General features: G+C 45.7%; 2 protein-coding genes across 2 annotated transcripts in view; both read left to right on the forward strand.

Annotated features, from left to right (window-relative positions):
* Positions 1 to 3203, forward strand: part of vezt (vezatin, adherens junctions transmembrane protein) — a 35908-nt gene extending 32705 nt beyond the window's left edge. Inside the window, exon 12 of the mRNA XM_084330496.1 lies at positions 289 to 3203. Within this exon, the coding sequence (XP_084186622.1) occupies positions 289 to 917 (629 nt within the window). The 3' untranslated portion in view covers positions 918 to 3203. The remainder of the gene's footprint in view (positions 1 to 288) is intronic.
* A 928-nt stretch (positions 3204 to 4131) lies between these two features.
* LOC311241343 (methionine aminopeptidase 2-like) lies at positions 4132 to 23212 on the forward strand. Its single transcript, XM_084330128.1, has 11 exons — positions 4132 to 4312; positions 5243 to 5344; positions 6254 to 6316; positions 16681 to 16783; positions 16889 to 17050; positions 18006 to 18187; positions 19760 to 19854; positions 19967 to 20063; positions 20441 to 20544; positions 21014 to 21129; positions 22412 to 23212. Exons 1-11 carry the CDS (start codon positions 4138 to 4140, stop codon positions 22662 to 22664), a joined length of 1452 nt encoding a protein of 483 aa, XP_084186254.1. The 5' UTR covers positions 4132 to 4137; the 3' UTR covers positions 22665 to 23212.
* The last annotated feature ends 34 nt before the right edge of the window (positions 23213 to 23246 follow it).

The following is a 23246-nucleotide window of genomic DNA, read 5'->3' on the forward strand; positions in this document are numbered from 1 at the left end:
GGCTTGCTTTCTCCTCCTTTCACTCTTGCTTATCATGCTCTCTCTCTCTCTATCTATTTCTCCTCCTTTCACTCTTGCTTATCGTGCTCTCTCTCTCTCTATCTATTTCTCCTCCTTTCACTCTCTTGTCATTCTCTCTCTCACAGCTTCAACCCCCATCTCTGACTTGCTCTTTCCTTGCTCCATTTCTCCACTTTCTTTCTCTCTCGCTCTCTTATCGTCCACTCTTTTATTCCGAGACTCTGCTCGAGATCGCTTGACCTTTTGTCTTCTTCCCCTTCGTTCCAGCTGCTGTGACGCCGCTGGTTACCGTGGAGACCGCGGAGCCTCAGCAACGGGCCTCCGAGCCGTCCGACGCCCCGACCTCAGCGGGCACGACGGCGGAAGCGGGCGCCGGGGAGGGAATCCGCCCGTCGGAGCGCGCGGTGGGAGGAGAAGAACAAGCGAAGGGGGAGGAACGGGGGTCAGGGGTCGACCCCTCCCCCCCCCCAGCAGAGACCGAGAGCAACGGGGAGCCGGCGCTGACGGAGTTCAGCTGCGGACGGGGCGTGGTGGACCCGGCGGGGGAGGCGGGAGGAGCGGACTGCACTGCGGGAGCCCGGCTCTACCAATACGACGGGCTCCCCGGGGAGGGGGCGGCGCAGAACGGGCTCCCCGGGGAGGGGGAGGGGGCGGGGCAGAACGGGGTGAACTGCCTCCTGAAGCCTCGCATCCCCACCTTCTCCGTGATGGACAGGCTGACGGAGGCCCACGGCGCCGCCGCCCTCAGCTTCACCGCCGCCCTGGCTGCCCGAGCGGCCGGCCACTCGCACGCCTTCGCCCACGCGGAGGAGACGTTTGGAGACGACGGCGAGGAGGAGGAGGAGGAGGAGGAGGAGGAGGAGGAGGGTGGCAGACAGACGCCCGAGGGGGACTAGAAGTTGAAGCCTGCTGCTTTATTGCGAGCGCTGAACAGAGCCTGACGCCTGGCCTGTTTGCGGCCTGTATTTATGTCTTGATTGTCTGGGGGTATTTATTGATGCGTTTACCATCACACCACCATCGCCGCTGTTGGAATGCGGAGGAGAATCTCTATTTACGCCACTCTCCTCCGCTCCCATCCGTCCATCTAGTCTACATTACCCACAATTCTCTCTGCTTTCTCTCGCTGTTCCTACTCAGGTACCAGAACCACTAAACAAACGACCCCTCTGACCTTACAATGTCGAGGTCGGTGAGATCAGAATGTCTGCCGTTCTCGCTCGGTTTAATCGTCCACTAGAGCTGGGAGGTATAACCCGACACGAAGGTATACCGTCACGGATCCATTACAAACGTATGGATTTTTGCTATACCGTCGTCGTTCACGATATATAATATAATATATTATATACATATCGTCAGTTCATCAAAGAATTGGTCCTTGCGGCTGTATTCAAAAGGGTTTAAGAAAATAGACTTTTGAATTAAATCGTACCATGACAATATTGTACTACAATATAATGGCGTAAAAAAAACACGTCCCATCACATTGTAAATTTTACTAGTGAACTGGATACTGTCAGAACTAAGAAAGGTGTTGTGATGAGATGTTTGGCTGTATCGCCCAGCCACCACATTATTGTATACCACTTGTGCTCGCTCAGTAGCTGTGAACGCAAAGGACATTTTATTGTATCATCACACTGCATTTTCCAAGTAATTTGGCCATTTTATGTTGGGGGCACAAAAGAAATGCTGATTTATTTCGCACATAATCTAACACGCATCTAAAAACTCTTAAACAGTTCTGCACACATGAATTTAGCTTGACCGTTAAATTAGTTAGAATTTGGCCACCAGTGATGTTATTGGGGACAATAACAATCCTTGTTTTGTTAATTACAGCACTATGAAATGATGGAGATGACTAAATAGCAATACCTTGTCTTATAGGGACTGCTACCTTGTAATTTCATTGAGCTGTAATTCAACGACAACGATGACACCACTGGTGGCTATATTCAAACTAATTTACTGTCTAACTAAATGAACGTATGCAAAACTGTTTAGAGGTTTTGGAATGCGTGTGAGATTATGTGCAAAATAAATCTGCATCGTTTTTTCGGTGTAGTGCCCACCCAGATAAGACAAGGGGATGATAACATTTGGCCTGTACGGATCTTTAAACCCTTTTTTGTTTTCTGACGGCATGGACCAAGTGGTCAGGGGGCGCCGTGCTGGTTTGTGCACGGTCATGGTCTCATGAGCGTGTGCCGGGAAGAAGGGATTTCTCAGGTTGTGAGCCAATGAACCAAGGAGGCTGAACGCAACACTATTCAACTCAATTGACCTTAACCTAAACAATACATCTAGATCGACAACACACACATATATACACACACACACAACCACACAAAAGGGGGGAAAGAGAGTGCATCGCAAGGCGAGGAAGTGGAATGCTATTTTTACTATAACCGCTTTCAGTCCAGTTCTTTCTTTCTATCACCGTTTTGATTTGAACGCCACACACGCACACACGCGGCCATTACAGACACACACACAATCATATTTGGAATGAAATATGTGGAATACATCTTTTTATCAGGTCACTGTTGTCTTGTACCTTGTCTTGTCTCCATGGAGACCCCAATCCACCCTCGGCATCTGTGTTCACACTCCGTAGAAGGAAAGGAAGCCCCGTTTGAACTTGACAAGTGAAGTGAGGGGGAAACCTCAATGATTCTTTAGAGAATAAATAAAGGCTTGAGATGAAATGAAACGCAACGTGTTCAGGGATGTAGTTTGGGGGGGAGGGGGGCACGCGCCCACCTCTTTCAGGTGGTCATGCTCCCACCTCTTTCAGGTGGTCATGCTCACTGTTTACATTCTATAACCACAGTCGAGACAGTGCGATTGGTGTGCCCCCCCCCCCACCTCCAAAAAATTTCTACAACACTGCATTGTGGGTGATGGCATGAATGAATTGCACTTATCTTAAGGGTTTAAAAAATCAAATATACCATGTCTATGGGGGATATAAAAGATGACTGCCGGTATGAATAAATATGCATTTGATCCAAAAAGCATTGTTTTAAAGTGAAAGTGTCACAATGTTGTGCTGCTCACTGAGAGCCCTGATCTATCCTTTCTGTCGCCATGTCTGCCTTACCCTGGTCCCTATGGCACCCCTCCCTGGAGAGGTACCCCCACCCCTCCAGACCTCCTACATTTCATATGTGAAATAAAATGCCATTCTGGAGTGTATGCGTGTCGTGTGTGTTTTGTCTCTCTTCCTCAGTCGCCTTTGACTCGAGGTCCCTCTCACGTTTCTGAGATTGACCCTGACCGTTGTGGATCGAGGGTGGTAGAGGTGAGGGTCAGACTGGTGTGGGAGGGATACTTGATATCCTTTGTGGAGTTCCGCATTTGTCTGACCCCCCCGACAGCTGGTGCTCCCTTTTCCGCAGGAGTTCCAGTATGTGTGTTCTTTCTATTTCGGTTGTGTTTTAGAGAGAGAGAGGGGCAGAAACCCTGTAGGTCTGTTGTGGTAGACCAAACAGTGAATCCTGTGTGGGCTCCGTATTCCCTCCTGGCTCTTGGACACCGTGTGAAACATTAAGCCTGGATTTTGGAAGATAAAGACTAAAGAGTGCAAGTCACTAGTTTCAGTCCAGTTTTAATTGAATTGCTACTCCTAGGCCTTCGGTCATGAATTGATGAATTTAAAATGGGGGACCCTGATGTAAACAAGACGAAAGTCTTTCTCTGGTCTGCATCCCCTTAACAATTGTATGTATTGAGCTGTACTGTATTTTTTTTTACCCATTCTGCAATCTTAATAAAGTTTTCAATCAATCAGTCACGTTGGTATAATAATGCCGCCATCTAGTGGTCCATATGTTACAGGCTCTCCTTGTCAATGTTTGGCGTTTTCCCCCTTAAAAACGTTCACTCAACGAAACTGTAAAATGCCTATAAAACGAAACAAAGACCGCAACAAGCAACTACTGTCCAGCAAAACCCATTGTGTTTTCTAAAATGATCACATGGGCGCCGCGTTTACCCAATGCGCACTTTCACTCATGCAAAAAAAACTACGCTGATTCGGCAAGTTTCTCGCTCAGCGACTTCTCCCACAAACCTCCGCGCGCTTCCTTTTCCACACGCGCCGCGATCATGGCGGATGTGGTCGAGGAGCAGCAGTTGCCGGCGGAGCAGCAGCAGCCCGACAAGAAGGTATTGAACGGGGACAACGCGGAGGAGGAGAAGGAGGAGGCCGAGCCCGTCGAGGAGACGACCGCCAAGAAGAAGAAGAGAAAGAAGAAGAAGAGCAAGTCGTCGGCGACGACAGGCAAGAGATATAGATAGTTGGCCCCTTCGGCTTGCTAACTGGCTAGCTCGTGAACCATGCGGGCTCGTGGTGCTGGTGGCGCGAGGCCTCATGAACACACGCCTCGCGCGCGGGTCAGAACTAAAACACGCGGCACGTGACAGGTCCGGTAGAGACGACGTACCCGTCAATCAACCGAACCCCACCAGGGACCGCGATACAGTACAGCGAGGCGCGAGCTCACAGAGCCGCGAGACGACGAGCGCGTGCAGGCAGACCTGTGAGCCTCCCTCAGCCAAGTGTTCTGGTTTCATAATAATGTTAAGTGCGATGGAAATACTCATGATGGAGGCACAGAGTTCTTATGTAAAGGCAGTAAGTCCAGGCGACATTATATTAAGCTGTGAAATAAATAGTACAATCTGGCCAAGTAAACGAGGTTGTGGTGGGGCGTCACGTGTCAAAAAGGATGACTGCTCTAAACTAAAAAATGTCAAATCGACTGTAAAAGTAAAGTTTCGTTTGGGGGCGTTCCGAATCAGCTTTGTGCTGAAGTGTGTGTGTGCGCGCGTCACTCAGCCCAGGTATAGGTAACTGAAGTGGTAGGAATAAACAACACCCCCATGCTGTCCATTGCACATGCGCACGACGCTCTTCTCTTTGTCAGCTCATCACCAGGGCGTCTCCTCTCTCCTCAGCCTCACCACCCAGTGCTGCTGCTGTAACCCTTTCACTGCGACAATGCAGAAGGTTAACCCTTTCACTGCCGCACAGCAAAAGGGTTGACCCTTTCACAACCACACTACAGATTAGGTTAACAGTCTGTGTAGTGAAAGGTTTAACCTTCTGTAGTGTGTGGTAGCGAACGGGTTAAGTTGTATGCATACGTTTACTGTGTGTACTTACTTATGCATACACTTGACTTGTATTTTTCTTTTGTTTGTTTTTTAGTTGCAGGAGTCGAGGGAGAGGGTGACGCAGTGGCTGATGTGACCAAACAGCTGGAGAAGCAGGCGCTAGAGGACAAGGAGAAAGATGAGGACGGAGAGGACGGTAATAAACAAACCTTGCCTTTTTATACATTCCGGATAAGGAGCGAAATCTGTTCAATTACAACTTAAATACAATAACCAATACAATGTCAAATCCAAGACGACGTGGGGACGAACACGGTAGTTTGTAGCCGGCATACCGCCCCTTGTATGTGGTCATTGAAAACCCTTTAGGTCCAAAGATTGACGGCACCATGGAATGTACTAGACACAATCTGTTTTAAATATCCAAATGTGTCGTATAGCACAGAGTCTTGGAAAAACTATTTGATTACTTTTATTCTTGGCCGCCTACCGAGTGAGGCTGTGGAGGACGGTTACCCGTCGACACCGGTGCGTTGATTATTCATGGGATGTGACTGACGGTGCTTTTGCTTTTCAAAAGATACTGATTAGAGCCAAGTTGATACCAGATACAAAGGCTAGAAACGTATGTTCCTAAAGAGCAGAACTGTCAAATGCCAGATATAATTAGTCTGTGTCATATATTGACGGGTAGCTGTAGTCTACAGCCTCACTATAGGCGCCCGAGAAGAAAACGGATCAAATTTAGATTTTCAAGAAGCTGCGCACTCTGCATGAGTACATTCATCAAATCTATACATCTGGAGACCTAAATAGATAGCATTTATATGGAGAGGAGGAGTGGGGAAAAAAAGGTTTTTCTATGGAGTTTGTCCCGACTGTATATGGTTCAGTCACTGGTCATTTACAGGAGTGGGCTACCGGCTTAGGTAGTTGATAATAATAACTAGGGATGGGCAAAACCCACAAAATTACTGTTCGATAGTCACTGGGTACTATTCGATTACTAATCAATAATCAACCCCCCCCCCCCACACACACACACAATCGTTAACTTATAATTTTGTTATAACCACTAATAACCACACCATCCTCCTTCTCACAGAGGGAGAAGAAGGAGAGAACTCCACTGGCAAGAAGAAGAAGAAGAAAAAGAAGAAGAAAGGACGTGAGTAGGACCACGAGACCATGTGAATGGAGGAGAGAGAGAGGGTGGCTGTATCGCTAATGTAGTGGCACAGTATGGCCTGGACGGCAGGGTTCTGTAATTATAATACATTTTATTTGTATTGCACTTTTATATTTGGCATCTCAAAAGTGCTACAGGTAAAAAGAATAAATAATAATAAAAAAAAAAATTAAACAACAGATTGAAAATGAGCATATCGGGGTCTAAAAAAAGCTCTACTAAAAAAAGTGGGTTTGTAAGCCACGTTTTAAAAGCATCCACAGTCTGTGATGTCCTCAGATGGTCGGGAGAGCATTCCACAGACTTGGAGCGACTGAGCAGAAAGCCCTATCTCCCACGGTACGTACGGAGCTTGGTCCTGGGAGGTTTTAGAGAGTTGGCAGTTCCAGAGCCGAGGTTTACGCGTGGTGGTTTGTGGAGTGAGAAGTTCCTTGAGGTAGGGAGGAGCGTTGCCATGGATGCACTGGTAGGTGAGGAGGGAGACCTTGTACTCAACCCTGAGGGAGACGGGAAGGCAGTGGAGTGATTTGAGGATGGGGGTGATGTTCTCTATGAACAGGGCTCTACGCTAACCTTTTTCCCAAGGAGCACATGTGCTCCTAAATGAAAAAAATGTAGGAGCACACAAAGAAATTTAGGAGCACCCAAAAATATTTAGGAGCACAGTGAAAATATTTCAAGTAACAAAGTTTATTTATTTTTTTCAAAAATAAATGTATATTTGTACTGTGCGTGCATGTGCAAACGGGAACGGGACACACATCTGTGCAATAGCACATACCACCAAAGTCACTGGCCCACTCTGTGTGTGTATCTGCGTGTGCAAACGGGAATGGGACACAGACATTTGAACTATTAATTAAGTGATTAATGCCTACTGTGGCAAAGTTGTAGCCAACAACTAGGCCTAATAAGAAAGGCAGTGACATTGAACAAAAAGGAGACACTGGCATTACCACCAGGGCCATCAGTAGAGGGGGGAGCTAGTGTTGCTCTTCTAGAAAAATAATCCTTTCAGGGTTGCCTATTGAAATACTGTACACCTCCAGTACAGAAACATTGTTTATGAGTTTGCGTGTCAGGTAGACCATTGATTGACAGTTGATTCTGCCAATTACGTCACACCGCTTGCACTCTGGTCGTCCGGCGCTGCAGCTGGACCCTATGGCCGTCCGGCGCTGCAGCTGGACCCTATGGCTAGCTGTTGATAACGCTAGCGAAGTTAGCTGTACACACATACACAGTGGGCCAGTTACTTTGGTGTAATAATAATGACTTGGATTTATATAGCGCTCTTCACTGACCCAGAGCGCTTCACAGAGTCCATTATTCGTTCATACACAGTCATACCGGTGGTGGTAAGCTACAATTGCAGCCAGAGCTGCCCTGAGGCAGACTCACGGAAGCGTGGCGAATAATCATCGCCTACGGCCCCTCCGACCACCACCAAACAATGCATCGCAATGCATCGATCCTAAAGGTAAAATTCAACTGCATCGATTTGAAAATGTTAGAATCTAGGGATGTCCCGATCACGTGATCGGGATCGGCGCCGATCACGTGCTTTTCAGAGGATCGGTATCGGACATTTTTTTTAAATAAAAATCGGCAGTAAAAAAAGATTTTTTTTTTTTATTCAACAAACATGACCATGTTCACGTCTTAAACTCATACGGAGGCCTTAGTTTTGGTTTTAAATTACATATAATATATAATGTATTTATTGTCACACAGAGCAGAATAATTGTCCACAACAAACACATTCCCTTTAATTTACACCGTTGGAACAAACACATTCCCTTTCATTTAGACCGGCTACACGCTCACATAACAACAACAGTACAACACGTCGCTCCCGAAACACTGTTATCCACTCACTTGAGCAGCTAGAGGTTTGGAAGTTGGAACTAAGCATTTTAAAATAGAAAGTCAAGCCAGTCCAACAGCAATTGCAATGTTTGCAAGGACGACATTCCGTGTGGAGGAACAACTCATGAAGCAGCAGGCTGGAGCCTGGATGCGGACTTTTCAGACTAACTTTTCACCTGGATAACGTCATTTATTTGCTGTGACTTAAGGATTATCGTCAGCGTTTCAGACCGTAAGTCGAACACTGAATGTATACTAATGTGCAAACATATATTGAAACTTTTAATATTTCTCACGTCACTCTACTGTGATTGGACCGTTGGCTTGAGTGCAATGTGGGACTTATAGTTTTTGAACGATTATAGCTGAGAAAAAAGCACGATTGAGGCTGTAATCTTGAGTCGCACACCGTGCGAGTAATTGCTTTTTCCGTTTCGCACACACATATTTCTATGTATTTCTATGCAGCTAACAATATACTCGTTATTATCACCATACATAAAGCTTGCTTATATTGAAACACGTTGAGATTAGGACCGTTCTTTCAACCTGAAAGTGCACTTTCTTCAACCTCGAGGTAAACAAATCATAGAAGGTAGCCACTGCCGCCTGCCGGCACCATCCAGGTATCGACGTGAGCTAACGGTAGCTAGTTAGCCGGCAGCCCGGCACCATCGTATCAACGTGAGCCAGTTGCATTAGGATTAAAACATTTCAACACTCACTCACCCCGTTTTATATTACATTCCCAAAGAAGTGCCTCCGTTTCTCGTAGTCTCGTTGTGCTGGATGAAGTCACTGGCGAGTCGACTCGTGGCGCGAGGGTTTTGCTTAAATCCGAACAGACTCCAGTCCTTTAATTGTCCAAATGCGACAGTGTGTGCAAGTTTAGCTCTTGTTTGACAAAACGTTAGCCATCTGTGGTCAGGGAGCTTATCGTGGGCTGGAGTGACGGTGGTTAACTTCGACGCTTCATCGTTCAATGGTAACATATTATTATTATTGCTTAAGCTTTAGCAGCTGCTCAGAGATAGAGGAAATGCATACAGGTTAGTGTATGCTCAGCTCAGCTCTGTGCGGGGGAAATACGGGCCGCCTCCCCTGCCCTCTGCTGGCCGTGCTGTGTGTGTGTGTGTGCACGCACTTCAACCAACTCGAAAGTTAACTCCGTTTCACTAATGGAAACCGAAACCCAATGCCGTCCCTGTATAAACTCCGTTTCAGTGGAAATAGAAACTTAAAACCAACTGTGATTTTGACGGTACAGTCGGTATTTCTAAATACCCCGGTATACCGTAATACCGTCATACCGCCCAAGCCTACTTGTGACCCAAACCAGTGGGTTACTTGGACCAATCTGCATCCTGTGAGTAACTACTGGCAGCTATGGGTGTGGTTTAGGTGTGTGAAGTTTGCTACCTTCTTTGAATCAAATATTTATTTTGGTATTCGTAAGAGTGTCTCTTTATGCACACATTTTCCTTACAAAGACTGCAACAATCGTCTTCCGACATACATAGCTAGCTTCCCCTTCAGGACTCTCCCACTATATCATGTGGTTTGTTATTATTGGTGTAAGTTAGCCTGTGATAGACGGATGGTTCATCCAATCAGCTGCCAAGTATTGAAAAAAAAAATCCAATCCGTTTCCAAGAACGACTTCTCAAACCCATCTGGTGCATCAGGTTAGTTTTACCTGATGACCAGAAGTAGAAGAGAGAAAAAAAAGTCATTGTAATTTAATGTATTCTGAAACCGACTACAGCTGATCTCTGGTCAGCCGTCAGAAGTTCCGTTGTTGAGTGACCGTTGTTGATGGGAAATTATACAGACTGAGTAATGGAGCGTTATTTAGCTGAGCTGTAGCTATAATCTTCCTGACCTTGTTAATAAAAAGCCTATAGGCAGGTCCAGATGAACCCACTGCCCCTCCCCTCACTGCTCATGTGAACAGACAGCCTTTCCGCGTGTCCTCCTCGCATGTCACGTCTTCAAAGAACATTCAACCCCAGGGCATGGGGTGTGAGGCGAGCACCAACGCAACCGCTTCTTTAACGGCGGGATCCAGTCGGCTCGTTGTGGCTCTCTGCCTGCGAGAACCGGCACCCACCTCCCTGTTTGTCAGCTCACCTCTCACCCAAAAACCTATTTCTGAGTGGCCGTTGATTCCACATGTGAAACGAACGGCCTCACGCCCGCAGGCTTTAAAAGAACACCCGGTCGGGAAAGTCAAATGTCACAAAATGCCACTGTATCCGTGTGTAGTGTGGATGCCTACTGTACACGAGTATGTTGAGTAACCTACATGCCTTTACTGCTTTTTATCTATTGACTCATTATAACTACTTTATTATCTTAATAATGTAACACCCGGCCATTTATCATTACATACAATGTATCCATACCTGTAGCTAAATGCTGAAAAACGGGGAGCAAAATTAACGTAAAAAAAAAAAACTACCAGCCAGAGATTTTTTACTGGCCAAAAATTATAAATAGCTTTTTAGTATATCTACATGAATTATTATATGTATTGTGTGTTATCTCTCCACTCCATGCTATGGTAGTGCTTGTGCACAGGAGATGCGATTAAAATGTATTTTCTATATATAGGCTATATACATATTTAAATCAATATCTGGCTTTTGAATAAAATAGGCTCAGGAATCAGGATTGTTAAAGCTAATTAGTAGGGGTGGGACGATACATCGATCCAGATCGATATATCGATCTATTATCAATAATCAAATAGGATCGATGCAACGTAAAAAGATCGATTCATATTGCGATACTCTTATTTTGAAAATCCGGCGACGTCATATGCGCCCCGCGCCCACTGTTGTGAAACTCTGTGCCTCTATTTTGTGACCCGATATAAGTCTGTGCAGTTTTCCCCCCGCAACGGGTCAAATGTATCTAACATGCTTTGCATCGTCGCCATTCTTTTATGCCCACGTCGCGTGGCCAGACCTAAATTAACGTTACATTAGCTGCTTAAGCTAACTAAGCTAAGAGAGAGAGAAACGGAGAGAGGAGAGGGGGAGGAGGGGCGGGGGCATTCTGTCTGTGTGTGTGGGGACTGGGGGAGGGGCATTCTGTGTGTGTGCGTGCACGCGCGCGTGTGCGTTTGAAAATACCAGATGAAGTCAGGAGTATTATTATATTGATATTATTTACTGAGGATGGACAGATAATGTTGATATGATCATCATGCAACATAAAACAATTGTAGGAACGGTTTGGGAGAGGAAGGGGTTTTAGCTTGAGTGTTGTGAGTTCCAAAACATTTTACTTAAACCTCGATATATAAAAACATGGCACTTTACAGTGAACAGGAGGTCTATTTGTATTAAAAACAATATTGTTTTTCATTTAAATGTCTGGAAGAGCTCAAAAATAAAAACGTCAATTAATATTTCCGTAGCCTTTTTTTGGTTGATCTAAGGCCCCGTTTAGACGAGCGTTTTGTGAACAGAAACCGCAAAAGTCATCTTGCGGTTTCACTTTTAATTTTACGTTTAGACTAGCGTTTTGGAGTGGAATTCTCCGTGCAGACGACGCTGTAACGACGGAGTCCCGCTGTCACACAATTGGCGCATATGTCACATGACGTGCTGTGAAGACCCGCCCTACTCTGCCTCTGATTCGCAGACTGTGGATGGGGAATGTGATTGGACCAAAGCAGCGTCACTCACAGACAGTGGGTCCACTCATAGATATCTATAGAACTCACGCCGCGGGACAGATTCTTGTGTATTTAACCCTTTCACTGCCACACGACAGCCGGTTGTGTGATAGTAAAGGGTTAACCTTCTGTCGTGTGGCAGTGAAAGGGTTAAAAGTACTGCCAATGTAGCCTTCAGGTGATCTCCGTTCAGACATACTTGCTTTGTTTACGTCTCGGCTACTGGCGCATACCTGCTACCTGTGACGTAAGCAGTACGCGCGACCAGAGCCGTGACAACCATTTCGTCATCGTTTTATCAGATTTATTCGTTTTAACAGTTTAGACGAGAGCGCAAAGCTTTTGCGTTTCTAGGAATTCCACCCTGGAAGGTAGTCTCACTTTTTTGCGGTTTCACCCCGTAAAAACGCCGTTTCCGTATAAACGAAAGGCACATCCGTAAAAATATTTTTGCGGATTCACCTGCTAGCGTTTCCGTCTAAACGGGGCCTAAATGTGACTGATTGTGTTAAATGGCCACATAATATCGTCTCATATCGATCGCAGGCACCTGAATCGAATCGTATCGTATCGTGGCAGACTTTGTGATATCGGCAAATATCGTATCGTTGTCCAAAGAATCGGTATCGTATCGTGATGAAACTGGTGATTCCCACCCCTACTAATTAGCCTAATCCATGTCAAAAAGAGTAGCCTATAGCCTATATACAGTATATATTTGAATAATAAGTCTCGGGGCTCTACGCTAACCTTTTTCCCAAGGAGCACATGTGCTCCTAAATGAAAAAATTTAGGAGCACATAAAAATATTTAGGAGCACAGTGAAAATATTTCAAGTAACAGAGTTTATTTTTCTTTTCAAAAATAAATGTATATTTGTACTGTGCGTGCATGTGCAAACGGGAACGGGACACATCTGCAATAGCACATACCACCAAAGTCACTGGCCCACTGTGTGTGTGTGTATCATCTGCGTGTGCAAACGGTAATGGGACACAGACATTTGAACTATTAAGTGATTAATGCCTACTCTGGCAAAGTTGTAGCCAACAACTAGGCCTAATAAAAAAGGCAGGGACATTAAACAAAAAGGTGACACTGGCATTACCACCAGGGCCATCAGTAGAGGGGACTGTAAGGTGCCTTTTCGGTATACTACCTTTGCTAAAACTGTGTTCTCTGTTAAAGGTGGTAACTAACTACTGGAATAGCCTTACCAGTTGTGATTAGAGAGTGCCCCACATACTCCATGTTCAAGACTCATCTTAAACTGCATCTTAGGGCAGACCAGAACTGTGATCATTTTTTATCTGATTTAGTTTATGTAACTTGTTTCTTGTTTTTATTGTTTTTTATCATTGATTGTCACAATGCTTTTACCCTAATAGGCTATTTATTTATTGAAAGAGTTTAACTGTCTCCTGGTGTAAATTAGCTCTTGCTACAAGCCTGCATGTTTACATTTTGTATTTTGTACTTGATGTTCATTAACATGTGCTGTCCCTATCAAATAAACTATCAAATCAAACTACTGCTACAAAAGTAACAGTCACTTAACTTTAGCTTTTGCCCCTTTTATGCATACAATGCCTATGTTTTGGCTGTGTTGCTCTTCTAGAAAAATAATCCTTTTAGGGTTGCCTATTGAAATACTGTACACCTCCAGTACAGAAACATTGTTTATGAGTTTGCGTGTCAGGTAGACCATTGATTGACAGTCGATTCTGCCAATTACGTCACACCGCTTGCACTCCGGCGCTGCAGCTGGCCCTATTGCCCACCTCTGCTGTTGATAACGCTACCCAAGTTAAGAGTACACACATACACAGTGGGCCAGTGACTTTGGTGTAGGGGTGTAACAATGCATCGATCCTAAGGGGAAAATTCAACTGCATCGATTTGAAAATGTTAGAATCGATTATCGCAATTTTAATGTGTACAGTGTTGTGTTATCATGTCCGTTATACAGCCAACACAACGACATACGCTACTGCATCAACGTTATGATTAACAAAGCAAGGCATTCGTTTAGTTGCATTAACGTTATATTACTATTGCTATCGATAAATCTAGGTGTTCTAAAATCTATTGCTATTGGTAAGACTAGAATAAGTTACTGTCTCGGGAAAGTCTCGCATATCGCAATGGCAGTCTTTCAGGAAGTAAAAAAGCAAATGAGAGCGTCCGATTGGTCATTTCCTTTATTTCCCTTGAAACCAGTCATGTCACTCTACTGTGATTGGACCGTTGGCTTGAGTGCAATGTGGGACTTGTAGTTTTTTAACGATTTATCAGCGGAGGGGGAAAAAAGCACGACTGAGGCTATAATCTTCACTCGCACACCGTGTGAGTAATTGATTTTTCCGGTTCGCACACACATATTTCTAGGGGCATATGCGAGCAATATGGTCGCACTGTAGAGCCCTGAGTCTCTATTCTCCCTCACACAAGAGCAGACTTAATAATTTTACAATTTTCTTTGCTAATGAAGTGAAATATTTATGAACTATCCAGTTCGTTTTTATAGTGTAACTTTTGGCTACTTCATTGATCATCATCATTGAACGTACAGAGAGAAAGGGGGGGGAAAGAGAGAGACGGGCTCAGCCCCCGCCCTCTCCCCCCTTTCCTCGCTATTGGAACTCCACAAAACTGATTTCTCCTGGGACTGTGAGCTATTTAGCGTTAGCAGCTAACGTTAGTTACGGTTTTTACCGCAACGTGGGCGGGAATGGCGCGGATATAAAGCATGTTAGAAGCATTTATTGGACCCGTTGCTCGCGGAGTTTACATAGAAACCGTGCGACTCAAGTTTCAAGTTTGTTTCAAGTTGAAAGACGAGTTGTCACAGGCTGTAGAACGCAGGGCTGAAGAGCTGTCATCGCTTCTAAAGTTTAAGGTGGGGGTATCAGGCTCAGCCTCTCCCTTCCAGCTGAAGTTGAAAAGTGGTTTAAGATAAGTTATTTATATTTTGAACGTGCGCATGTTATGACTTTGAACGTCTGCCGCAAAAGGCATACAAGTAACAACAATACGATGCGTTGATCATGAATATTAAAATCGACAAAATGTCATAGTCGATGACGTCGACATAGGCTGGTAAAGATATGCCTCCTAAAGTGTGTAAACAAAAGTACAGGAAATACAGGCTTTCCGGTTTCGACAAAACAATTATAGGTGTGAAGTGCACAATATTTCCTTGTTTAAGCCACTGCAACGGCTTTGCCTGAAGAATTTACTACATGACTGGGACGTTCTAGCTTGTTTGCCGACAGGATTCGGGAAAAGTTCAGCTTCCAGGGGAAGTACATACACCGGAAATTCTACCCCATACACACTTTCGGCCGTAGTTCTTTACCAGGCTTTATCTCACAGAGGAAAACTGGGAACGAGGTTAACGTCAACATGGTAACATCTCACCCTTCGTCAGAGGAAAAAGGCAGATGCCCTCTACAGATGTCTGCCTGACAAAAAAAGTGGCTGCACACAGGATACATGTTGAACGTGCTATATCAAAGATAAAGACATTTACAATTGTGTCAGAGAGGATCCCTAACATAAGGTTGACAAACATCAACCAGATCTGGTATGTTGTGAGTATGCTGTCTAACTTCCAGCCTTGCATCCTCAAGAATACCATTACCTGATAGCTCAAGCCACAACCAATGGGGTAGTCCTTTCCACCTACTGCTACCTGTATAGGGGTCTGGTTAACGATGTAGCTTATAGGTGTGCCTCTCAGTGTCTCATATATTTCCTCACTGATTCCTGACTCTTTCCTAAAGGCAGAAAGATACATGTTACTGTTAACTGTGTTAGAAATGTATCGGATGTTGTGCCTAGGCTATTATTCTTTCACATCAAACTGCATGACGGTGCAATTTTTTTTTCTTCAATAAACTGAAGGAGCACCATTTTGCCTTTATTACCAAATGTATCTGTGTTTTTATTGTGCTTTGAAATGACCTGTTAGGAGTGTAGGATCACTGGTCTCCGTTTGCGGTTCAGTTTGGCTTTTGCCACGACTGCAGAGGTTATAGGCTGGCCTGCTACCTTCTTCCCTCTGGGTTTATGCCACTGCTGTGGCCATTCTTGTACAGGAGGCAGTGTCATCATTTTGGGCACAAGAAATATCTAAACTGTACATGAGCCCAATGATGTGTGAACAGTAACCAGGTGCCCTATGGTTTCAACAGAAATGAGAAGGGGAGAAAAGAAATAGGCTACTGACTGTTTGAGAACACTGCTCGTACTAGCTGCTACTTGAATATCACTAACGTTACATAAATGACACAGCTGTCGGGTCTAGCTACTGGCCTACACAGTGGCTTTGACATATGCAAATCCAATGTCTGCCTGACTTTTTGTGTATTCGAGTGTATTCCAGTATATTCCAGTAACAGGCGATTCCTACAGAATCTTTATATTTTCCTGAAACTTTCAAAAAACTAGAGTTTTTCAAAATGGTATAAAATGGAAATAAACCGATAACAATAAAAAGAATCCGCTTCGACAATGTTGACCGCAAACAAGTCATTGATAAGCGACGGCCATATTATACACATAGCCATAATTTAAGATATAGTTTATGCGTTCGCAAATATGAGAGCTCTTATCATTGAAGTGGGCGTTGGCATTCAACTGGGTTCCGGGGCACCGGACCCGTGGCACGGAAAGTGTTAATGGAGTCGATTGCCTTATACTGTGCCACCTTTGACATAGCCCCCCCCCCCTGACCCTACAAATCAATAAGAGCCAGTGAGTGATGTCGTTGTTCTCTCTCCCTCAGCCAAAGTTCAAACCGACCCCCCGTCTGTGCCCATCTGTGACTTGTACCCATCTGGATTTTTCCCCTTCGGAGAGTTGTGCGAATACCCCACCGTACAAGACGGGTAAGACATGTTTGCGTGTGCATAATATAAGTACGTGTACGAGACGTCCCATCCCGGGGTCTGTCGTGTCCAACTCCATGTCCCCCTCTCTCCCTCCCTCCCCAGCCGGAGCGCGGCGTGGCGTACCACCGACGAGGAGAAGCGTGTGATGGACAAGGCCAGCGAGGAGGAGTGGAACGACTTCCGACAGGCTGCCGAGGCCCACAGGCAGGTCCGGCAGCACGTCCGCGGCTTCATGAAGCCCGGCATGACCATGATCGAGATCTGGTGAGTCCTCCTGATCCAGGGCCGTGTGCGATTAACCCTGTGAGGCCCAAATTAAAATGGACATGAGCAACTTCAGAGGCCAGAATGTGGGACCTATAAACACATTTACTATCCAATAGCCTTGTGAGGCTGAACAGGACCCATCGACTATGTAAATGTGCTAAAGAAATACAGACTTTTTTTTTTAAATAGCTAAAAGTGATGTAATTTTGCAACCGAGGGCCTCGCAGGGTTAATAGTTTCAATTCACGATTTTGGCTTCCCACGATCATGAAAACAAGATAATGGAGATAAAAGCGATTTATTTAGTAGCTTGCAGTAGGTTGTGGCAGTGAGTGCACTACAAAATAGATGGTGATATTTATTTGTATTTGTTATTTTTTATTATATTTGTTTTATTTATATATATTTTCATTTGAGTTTTTCAGTTCAATTATAAAGTTCAAAGTGTTAAAGTTCTATAAAACACATGATTTTCTCAAATCAATGAGTAATCGTGTTTAATAATCATGATTTCAATATCAATGAAAATAATCGTGATTATGATTTTTGCCATAATCAAGCAGCCCTATCCTAATCATCATTATCGGCTGGCAAGTTTGAACTACGTCTCGGCTGTCATTTCTAGCTTGGCTGCTGCACACATCAGTATGCAAACAACAATATCTGCAGCAGAAAAATCTAGAATAATATTCACACTTAACTGGGATTTGAATAAAGCATTTTAAATGTGTATGACGGAGGGACAGATTTGCCACGACATTTCCTCCATTCTAATCTCTTTTGTCTTCTCGGTCTCTTTCTCTTCCGTCTGTGTCTCTCTTCTCTCTGTCTCTCCCTCTGTGTCCATCTCTTTCTGTCCCTCTCTTGTCTTCCCTCTTTCTCATCTTTTCTCTCTTCCTCTCGACTTCTGTCTTTTCTCTTGTCTACTCTCTCTGTGTGTTTGTGTGAGTAGCGAGCGGTTGGAGGACTGTTCCAGGAAGCTGATAAAGGAGAACAAGCTGGATGCAGGGCTGGCCTTCCCCACTGGCTGCTCCCTCAACAACTGTGCAGCCCACTACACCCCCAACGCCGGAGACACCACGGTTCTGCAGTACGACGACGTCTGCAAGATTGACTTCGGCACTCACATCAACGGTACGGGCTGGAGACGCACACACTCACATCAACGGTACGGGCTGGAGACGCACACACTCACATCAACGGTACGGGCTGGAGACGCACACACTCGCATCAACGGTACGGGCTGGAGACGCACACACTCGCATCAACGGTACGGGCTGGAGACGCACACACTCACATCAACGGTACAGGCTGGAGACGCACACACTCACATCAACGGTACGGGCTGGAGACGCACACACTCACATCAACGGTACGGGCTGGAGACGCACACACTCACATCAACGGTACGGGCTGGAGACGCACACACTCATCAACGGTACGGGCTGGAGACGCACACACTCGCATCAACGGTACGGGCTGGAGACGCACACACTCACATCAACGGTACGGGCTGGAGACGCACACACTCACATCAACGGTACGGGCTGGAGACGCACACACTCATCAACGGTACGGGCTGGAGACGCACACACTCGCATCAACGGTACGGGCTGGAGACGCACACACTCACATCAACGGTACGGGCTGGAGACGCACACTCGCATCAACGGTACGGGCTGGAGACATATACACTCACATCAACGGTACGGGCTGGAGACGCACACACACTCGCATCAACGGTACGGGCTGGAGACGCACACTCGCATCAACGGTACGGGCTGGAGACGCACACACACTCGCATCAACGGTACGGGCTGGAGACGCACACACTCGCATCAACGGTACGGGCTGGAGACGCACACACTCACATCAACGGTACGGGGCTGGAGACGCACACAACTCTCATCAACGGTACGGGCTGGAGACGCACACACTCGCATCAACGGTACGGGCTGGAGACGCACACACTCGCATCAACGGTACGGGCTGGAGACGCACACACTCGCATCAACAGTACGGGCTGGAGACGCACACACTCACATCAACGGTACGGGCTGGAGACGCACACACTCGCATCAACAGTACGGGCTGGAGACGCACACACTCACATCAACGGTACGGGCTGGAGATGCACACACTCACATCAACAGTACGGGCTGGAGACGCACACACTCACATCAACGGTACGGGCTGGAGACATATACAAATGATATCCCTCAAGCAAAAGGCTGTCTTCACACAATGTGGTTTTGCTAGCATTTGGTAAATGAGTAGCTCTCTTCTCTCTCTCTCTCTCTCTCTCTCCCTCTCTCTCTCTCATCTCTCCGTCTCTGAGAAGTTATTTGGTAGTCGCTTGCTAGTTAATTACACAAAATGGTTTTCTACTTTGCTGCAGGTAAAAATAAGTGAGGTTTAGTACTCAAGTGCACCGTTCTATAGAAAACGATAACAATCTGCATGGTGACACTTTTGAAAAGATAAATGCATTTCTGGAACAGGCGAGGCGCGGGTTGCTATTGTTGGCCACACCTCAGGCTCTGCCAAGCGAGGGCACAAAATGATCAATGTTGGCTCCTATCCACACTCGAATCCAACCCACACATCAGAACATTACAAACAATTTAAACAAAGTGCAACACGAAGTGGGGTTCTTGTCTTAAAAGGATGCTCTGTTTTTTATTTGTGGTGGTGGTCTGTTTTCAGGACGGATCATTGATTGTGCCTTTACCGTGACCTTTAACCCAAAGTATGACAAGCTGCTGGAAGCCGTGAAAGATGCCACCAATACTGGTATCAAGGTATGTCACTCACTCACTCACTCACTCACTCACTCACTCACTCACTCAAACACTCAAACACATGTCTGTCCCTAGAGTCCGTGAAGCTCACAATGGTTATTTTCCTCCCCAGAATGCCGGAATTGACGTGCGTCTGTGTGACGTCGGAGAGGCGATCCAGGAAGTGATGGAGTCCTACGAGGTGGAGCTCGATGGCAAAACATACCAAGGTACTAGTTTAGCGACACATGCATGTACGACCATGGTTACACATAGGAAGAAGACGTACATGTACGGGCAATATTTTTATTCTGCACCTTTCTAAAAGCTCTGGATATATTATTTATAATAATATAAAAAAATATTATTCTACATAAAATGTTTATCTATAGCACCTTTTTAAAGAGACATATTACGCATCTTTTCAAATTTTTTATAATGTAAACATGTTTGTAAAAGAAGAATTGCAAAGAAACTAGTCCATCTAATTTTTATTATTTATTTTTGAGCGCCTCTTTCTTCCCACGCATTGACCACGTTGTTTTCAGTTCTCGTTGTTTCCAACTTGGTTAACCTTTATTTATCACTTTTGTTCATCCTATTCCAGTGAAGCCTATCCGAAACCTTAATGGTCATTCGATTGGCCAGTACAGAATACACGCTGGCAAGACTGTGCCCATTGTGAAGGGAGGAGAAGCAACCAGGATGGAGGTAACGCTTGCCTCTTCAGTACACAATATAAACATTTGGATGCAAAGCACCTCCATGTACCGGCGATATCACTTGACTCACCCAGCCACTCACTCACGCGTGACACTTTGTGGTCTGTCAAAGCGTGACTAATGCTTTGCATCCAACTCTGTGTCCTGGTTTTCCATGTAAACACTTTTAACACTACACCATATTTGATCTATTTATTACTAAAATATTTGCACTACATTCCTACCTCATTTTTGTACTTTAGTTTTGTATATTGTATATTTTGTATAGTGTTTGGTCTTTATTCTGGTGTGACTGTATGAAGCACAATCTCAGGACTCGGCTCATACAGAACCAAGCATTTCACTGTAACCTACATGTACCTTTATATGTGACAAATACCGGTAAAACAAAACTTGGCGATATTATTTCATGCTGGACAAATGTGACCGTTCACCAACTGTTGGCCTTGTGTTTGCAGGAGGGCGAGGTTTATGCCATTGAGACGTTTGGGAGCACGGGGAAGGGCGTGGTCCACGACGACATGGAGACCTCCCATTACATGAAGAACTTTGACGTCGGGCACGTACCCATCAGGTAACGGTGTCCGCTTCACCCGTACAGATGTATAGAGTGTGCACTTCTGAAGAACCCTGTTCCGTGTGTAGATTAGATTCAAATGTATCGTCATCATTATACATTACAAGTACAGTACAACGAAAATAACTTTGGCATCCAACCAGAGTGCCAATGTAACTGTAAAGTGCAATATCAATATACTATGTGCAGGTCATTAAACTGGATATAGTATATATAAATGAGTACTACTACCGAGTAATATTGCTAATCATAATCAGATGTATGTACAGAGTTGTAGTATTAATATGTACAGTGATACAGGTATAAAGACACTATGGTAGTAGTCTTACTGGCCAGCAGCGTAACTAGTAAGAGTAGGTAAGGGATATATACAGATAGATTAGATTATATGCAGGTATATACAGACGGATGTTGATAAATATAAATATGGTAAATATATGTATACAGTATATACAACATTATTGTGCATGCTATCATAGTTATATGGGTAGACTATAGTTTGCGGTTGTTAGTTATGATTACAGTGTAAGGGGAGCGGCTACGTGGCGCAGTGGGCAAGACGCTCGCAACGAATACTGGAGACTAGGCTCGAACAGGATGCCCCCGCTCTCCACATTGCTTGCTTTCAGTTTAGCTGGTCGTCCACAGTAATACACATTGGCCGTATTACGGGGAGGGAAACTGAAGGGTGGGGATGGGGCGTTGTGGACAGCGACTCCTACAGGTCGGTTGGTGCGCCTGCGCAGTAGAATCAAGAAGCGACGGGGGCGGGGCCCCTCCAAAGCCCAGACCCCCGACGCTGAAAGATCGAGCCGCGCAGGTGAAAAGATGCGACTGCTGTTACCTCAAGTACCGGAGGGGACTTGTGCTATGTATGACTTAGTCCACATTGCAGCCGGCTTGTGGGAGGCAAGAAACAACGTTCAAAGACAGGGGAGGGTTGAATTGGATGATACGAAATTGGGATGGGAGAAAATATAGAAAATGGGAGAAAAAGTGGATAAAAAAAATGATTACAGTGTAAGGCAGTGAAAGCGGTGGGCACAGTGCCCCTCCAGGTGTTCCAGCCACCATTGAATCTCAAAAGAGAAAGAAGCGGGTGGGAGTTTTCTGGGTAGAAAACGGGTGCAGTTTGCCACCTGTTTTCATAACTCTGGTGTCCTCTCCCTCACCACGAGAGACATAAATGAAGTGCACGACTCTTGGCTTTTTAATCTTTGATCTCCCCGACGCAAAAGCTTTACTCGCCGCCGTCCCGTTCTCTCTCCCCTCCCTCCAGACTGCCCAGAGCGAAGCACCTGCTGAACGTGATCAACGAGAACTTTAGCACCTTGGCCTTCTGCCGCCGCTGGCTGGACCGCCTGGGCGAGAGCAAGTACCTGATGGCGCTGAAGAACCTGTGTGACCTGGGCATCATCGACCCGTACCCTCCGCTCTGCGACAGCAAGGGCTGCTACACGGCCCAGTTCGAGCACACCATCCTGCTCAGGCCCACGTGCAAGGAGATCGTGAGCCGGGGGGAAGACTACTGAGACCCCCCCCCCCCCACCGAACCCCCCCACCACCACCACCACCACTCCCCCTTCACCCACCTCATCTACTCCAGAGAATAAAGAAATACAAACAAACAAACAGAAACATGGCCTGCACTCTTAAAAACCGAACAGAGCTTCAAAATCAGGATGTGGCTCGTCTCGCCTCTCCAGCAGAGGGCGACGGTGAGGGTCTCGACCGAAGGCTGCTGTAAAGGTCCCGGCGGTGCGTTTTAGGCGAGCAGGGAAGAGGGGCCGGCTTTCTCTGGCAGTAGCTGCATTTTGTATGGTTTATTTTCTTGGGGGCGACGACCACCACTACATTATAAACAGCCACCTTGTGCTGGAGGAAGGCGTTGCAAAGATGCTTTTATTTTTTTCCTTTTTATTCTTCGCATGGAAACTGTGGTGTGCCCCCCCACCCCCCGCCAATCTTTAACCGTGGACCTCAATTTTACATAGATATTGAAAGTTAACTGTTAAACAGTTAAATATATTAACTATAAAGCTGCCATTGCTTTCATTGCACCCCCCCCCCCCACTGTTCAAACGAGATGGTGCAAGTTCTTTCATTGCACCCCC

This window comes from Notolepis coatsorum, assembly GCF_963971535.1.
Source record: "Notolepis coatsorum genome assembly, chromosome: 15".
Classification (NCBI taxonomy): Eukaryota; Metazoa; Chordata; class Actinopteri; order Aulopiformes; family Paralepididae; genus Notolepis; species Notolepis coatsorum.

Coding starts and splice junctions, on each gene's coding strand:
- LOC311241343 (XM_084330128.1), top strand. CDS start 4,138: ATGGCGGATGTGGTCGAGGAGCAGCAGTTGCCGGCGGAGCAGCAGCAG. Junction 6,317..16,680: donor GAAAAAGAAGAAGAAAGGAC/GTGAGTAGGACC, acceptor TCTCTCCCTCAG/CCAAAGTTCAAACCGACCCC. Junction 21,130..22,411: donor GTCGGGCACGTACCCATCAG/GTAACGGTGTCC, acceptor CCCTCCCTCCAG/ACTGCCCAGAGCGAAGCACC.